Source organism: Hibiscus syriacus, unplaced genomic scaffold, assembly GCF_006381635.1.
Source record: "Hibiscus syriacus cultivar Baekdansim isolate YM2019G1 unplaced genomic scaffold, ASM638163v2 tig00111772_pilon, whole genome shotgun sequence".
In the NCBI taxonomy this organism is placed as follows: Eukaryota; Viridiplantae; Streptophyta; class Magnoliopsida; order Malvales; family Malvaceae; genus Hibiscus; species Hibiscus syriacus.
The window spans coordinates 3,035,819-3,041,180 of record NW_024063173.1 but is presented as its reverse complement, the minus strand read 5'-3'; the positions used below and the strand labels follow the sequence as shown (position 1 = coordinate 3,041,180).

At 28.0% G+C, this 5,362-nt stretch overlaps 1 protein-coding gene across 1 annotated transcript; it reads right to left on the bottom strand.

Moving 5' to 3' along the window:
• Positions 1–518: 518 nt before the first annotated feature.
• Positions 519–2,079, bottom strand: LOC120170104 (protein CDI-like). Its single transcript, XM_039178122.1, has 2 exons — positions 1,894–2,079; positions 519–1,548 (listed from the first exon to the last, which is right to left on the bottom strand). Exon 2 carries the CDS (start codon positions 1,519–1,521, stop codon positions 757–759), a length of 765 nt encoding a protein of 254 aa, XP_039034053.1. The 5' UTR covers positions 1,522–1,548; positions 1,894–2,079; the 3' UTR covers positions 519–756.
• Positions 2,080–5,362: the final 3,283 nt, after the last annotated feature.

Genomic DNA, 5,362 nt, shown 5'->3' with positions numbered 1-5,362 from the left:
AATAAAAATGTGTGTACACTTTCGCTAAGAAAGTTCATGAATAGGAATCCATCTCATAACTTCAGTAGTTAAACAGAAGTGTTTGTTTTCTAAGAAGTCCTAAATTCGAGTAATTGCATATGTATGTAAGGTGTGTATATATTATCAATGATTAATAAAGATTCTGAACAAATACCACCTTATAATCACTCTAAACTATTAAAAAAATTATGAACATATATTATTTTATAATCACCGTAAATTATTAAAAAAATCGTAGAAATGATTATATAAATAGTTTATAAAACCGACTTATTTGAATAATAAAGCCACCTCATGCACCAGAGCTACTATTTGAAGTAAACAAAATTTTGAAACGTTTGCAAACTAACAAGCATATGATCCATTCACCATTACCAACCAAAAATAGCAAATGGCCACACAATTATCAAATAAGAAAGATAAAAAATCCAAATAACATAACATATGACCATGGATGACACTGCATAACATACCAAGGGATCATGTCATTGGTCAGATGAACAAATAAATAATTGAAAAAATACATCTATTAGGCATTGATATATAGCCTGCAAAAACACTTATTGGATAGACTATCATAGAGAAAATCAACTCTTCCCTAAAGCATATTTAGTTCTAGGATTCACAATACAAATTCAATATCTGGAATCATAATAATAATACTGCAACAAGAATTAATGGCTTTGTAGTTTAAAAGATACTAGAAAATACCACTGAACCATGTCCAGTTTTCAATTAACTCGCATTTGATTTCTTTTCTTTCATGCACTCTTCCATCTCTTTCAGCCAAAGATCAGCAAACTCACAATTCTTCCATGCCTCAAACCATGGTCCTCCGCGAGTATAATGTATGGCTTTCGGAAACGTTTTGGGGTCATTCTCATCAACCTTGTTATGCCCCTCCAGGAAATTCCAAACAAACAAGACTGACCCGATTTCGTCGTCTTCAAGCCACTGGAACCTGTGAAGAAAAGCGCCGGTTTGGTTGTTCACAACCTCTGGTGTCAACCCTTTGTTCTTTGGATGACCACAATTATATAGCACCATAGAAGACCAATTCTTCCTGGGATAAACAGTCTGCACAGCACCATCCATTTTTGTTTTCTCTTTCGGGGAATAATCATGATGAACACACATGACCGCATATTTGTCATCAACCAAATCCTTTAACTCCTTGATATCAGCTAAGTAAAGGAAATCACAGTCAACAAACATTGCCCAGCCTTCATAATTAGCCAAGTAGGGTGTTAGGAACCGCGAAAAGGAGAACTCGGTGCTCTCGAACTGATCCCTTTTACGCCAATAAAGGCCTTTCTGCCTAAGATCTGATTGAACAAGAGGTAAGATCTCAACAGGAATGGAAGTGCGTTTCAGAATAGAATGGCGACAGACCTCATATGCTACATCTTCACGCGGATCATAACCAATGAAGATCTTGAAGGGTTTGCTTGCATCGCCATTGTTGACCACCTGTGGAGCATTACCATTAGCCGTAGCCATAGATGCAGCAGGTTCAACAACAAAGATCTGCACAATTTTCAAAATCTTTAATCAAACTGCAGTTAATACAGTAATTCCCCTAAACTCGTATACTAAACAATTTCAAGCAAGGAAAATTTCAAGAATTGCTCTTTCATTTAAAAGAACACCAAACGCGTAAATCTAAAGTACAAATAAGGAAAACCCAAAAAATAAGAGATTCAAATGCAATCAATCCAGTGTTTCCATTCAATTAAACAACCAAAAACAAATAAAAACATAGAAGAGTTGAAATTAAGTAGAAATGTCCATATAATCGAAGAAAATGTGATACGATGAGCAAGAAAACCATCAGATCAGTAACACTAAAAAAGAAAAAGGAGAGAGATTGACCTGAAAAGAGAAAAGGGAACGCGGATATCGAAAGTTCTTGGCAATGAAGAGAGAATGAGAAAAGCTTCAAAAGAAGATGGATTTACTTGGTGTTTGATTCAGGGAAGAATTTAAAGAAATAGGAATTCAAAGAAAATCATAAAAATTGGAAATCCACCGCGGATTTTTGTGTTTTTGGGTGTCGGTGCGAGGATTTAGCGTTGAAACGAGTTTTTGGTGGTTTTATATATAGGAAGAGGGCAGGAAACCACCCAAGCAAAATTCAATTATTTGCCATAGAAATCGACTATTTTAGTTTTGTTTTTTGTTTTTTAATTTTAGGGTAAAATATACAAATAGTCTTCTGACTATAGGATACTGCTTTATTGAGTTCCTTGATTATTTAAAGTTACAAAATAGTCTCCGATTATAGAGAGTTGTTGATTGAGATATGATAAAATATGATCTCAAAATCTCAAATGATTATTACATCTCAATTAGTAGTTTGACATCCAGCTCAGACTTTCATTAATTTTTTAATAAAAAAATGACAAGTTTGAAACATAATGAATAGTCAGATGACCATTTTGTAATTTTTAATAGTCAATGTACTCAACAAAACAATTCATATAGTGAAAAGACTATTTTGTAACTTTAATAGTCAATGGATTCAATAAATCAATTGAGATCATTATTTGTGTATTTTACCCTTATTTTTGGCAAAAATTACAAGTAAAATTATTTATGTTTTTCTTTACTTCGAAGATTGAAGCATGCTTTTCAAAATTAACATTTTTCTTACCTCTCCAACAAAATTAACATTTTACATATTAAACAAATTCTCTTTAACTAAATTTATCATATTGATAAAAAAAATTTTGGATAAACTACACCTTTAATATCTAAACTATTATTTTTATTTCATTTTGGTACCTAAACTTTATTTTTTTTAAATCATGTTTAATGTTTAGTTTGGTGATGTTGACGTATCTATAAGAAAATGACACGTCATCATTGAAAAAATGTTACATCAGTAATTCTATTATTTTTTAACGGCATGATACCAAATTGAAACTTAAGCTAAAAGCTAAGTATGATTTTGAAAAAAAAAGTTTAAATACCAAAATAAAATAAAATTAATAGTTTAGGTACTAAACATCTATTTTATCCTAAAGATTCCCAGAATTAACAAAATAAAATTTTAAAGACAAATGAGTTTAGCGTATGATGATGATTGATGTGTTTAAGTACTAAATTGATTAATTTTTTAATATAAAAGATTAAATTTATCAAATTGTTTTAAATTGAGATTAAATTAATATAATATATAAATTTTAATAATTAAAATTATTATTACACCAAATTACATCATTATTTTCATAAAATGATCAAAATTATTTTAATGATTATTGTTCAAAATAAAATGAGAGTATAATATTAGTGACCTAATTGTTAAATTATTTATTTAACATTCTAATTAAAATTAATTATAAAATTTAATAACTGAAGAGAATTTACCCTTACTTTATTTTTATTTTATATTGTGAAGAAAAACCAACGAATTATTTTGACAGTGGACTTAACATTGTTGCGCCCAAGGATTTGCGAGTTCCACAGAATTTTGTTGCTAGCCAAACCGTAGCTGTACGAGTATCCTCTCTTTTATTTTTAGGGTAAATTATCTATTTGGTACTCCTATTACTTAGTTTCTTTTTTCATTTAATCATTATTTTTTAAAAATATCATACCAAATGTTTATGTTTTGGTAACTCACCGTTAAAAAATTAATAGTGATGTTGATGTGATATTTATTTAATTATTTTCCATATTGATGCAGTATTATTTTATAGTGACACTTTAACATCGTCGTTATTTTTTAACGAGCATGATCAAAACAAGGTGGATGCACTTAGCCCCTAGGGTGCCAAGTTCATTCCCATTATTTTTGAAATATGGTTAAATTTAGCTTAATGTGTTAAGGAAAAAATAAAAAAAATAAAAAAAAATTGCATACCATTATTTTTAAGAAAAGAATATTAAAATTTTGGACCCCTATTCTTAAATTTCTAGATCTGCCACTGGATCAAAATATAATTAATATATAATATTAGGTATGATTTTGAAAAAGGTAATAATGAAAGGATCAAAACAAAATTTAAGTAATAGGTGGATGATCAAATAAGTAGTTTACCCTTATTTTATTTTGTGAAGAAAACTTTAGCTGTCCTTTTGTTATTTCCATTTATAGGTCAGGACAGAGTTAGGTCAAATGTTCAGCATAAGTGTGTATAGCAGGGATGATCGAAGGAGACTCAACTAGATATATTTTAAATTAGTATATATTTTAAATATTTTTTTATATTTTTAATTAATAATTTATTTTTGTATTTTAAAATTTTATGAGTTTATTTCTCTTAAAATTTTAGAAGTCGGCCCTCTTAATGTAATATCTTGTATTCATCATTATATATATATATATATATATATATTAGGGGTGAATGCACGCTCCCTACGGGATCAAATGTATCTCCATTATCTTGAAAAAATGGTTAAATGTAGTTTAATGTGTTAAGGAAAAAAATTGTATATTCATTATTTTTAAGAAAAGAATATTAAAATTTTGGATCTCATTATTAAATTTATAGATCTTCCACTAATATCAATATATATATATATATATACTTGATTATTTAATTAAATTTGATATTTCATTATTTTAAAAATATATATAAACGTTTAATTAAATTTGGTATTTTATATTTTTAGGAAAAAGAAAACAAGAACTGTGATTAAAGAAAATAGTAACATAATTAGTAACTGAGCCTAAAATTTTGAGCAACATTTAATTTTATTAATTTTAAAATTAATATAAACTAAAAATATAATTTAATTAAAAATTTTGGAAATAATTTAATTTTATTGATTTTTGAAATTAGGACATAAAATATAATTTATTCACAAAAATTATGGGAGATAAGAACATTGATTTCGAAAGGAATAATATAAAAATTTTCTAAACTATACCTTTTTTTCTCATTTTGGTGCCTAAATATTTTCAGTTAATTTAGATATCAAACATTATAAAAGTTATCATTTTAGGTATCTCAACTGTAACAGACGTTAAAAAAGTCCGTTAAATGACATATATCACATTCATTTTGAGAATCTGTGTACTTTACCCTATTTTGGGTAAAGTACACAATGATCTCCTGACTATAGTATATTACTTTGTTGTGTCTCATGACTATTAAAAGTTATGAAATAGTCCCACAAGTATATGAAGTTTCTTTATTGAGTCGCTTGAGTATTGAAAGTTACAAAATGATCACTCTATTATTCATTATGTTTCAAACTCGTTATTTTTTGTTAAAAATTAACAGTAGTTGTTTGCGTTGGACGTTAACTTGCTGATTGAGATATGATAAAATCAAATATCATAATCTCAAACGACTATCGTATATGAGGCATCATGTTGACGTCCAATTCAAAC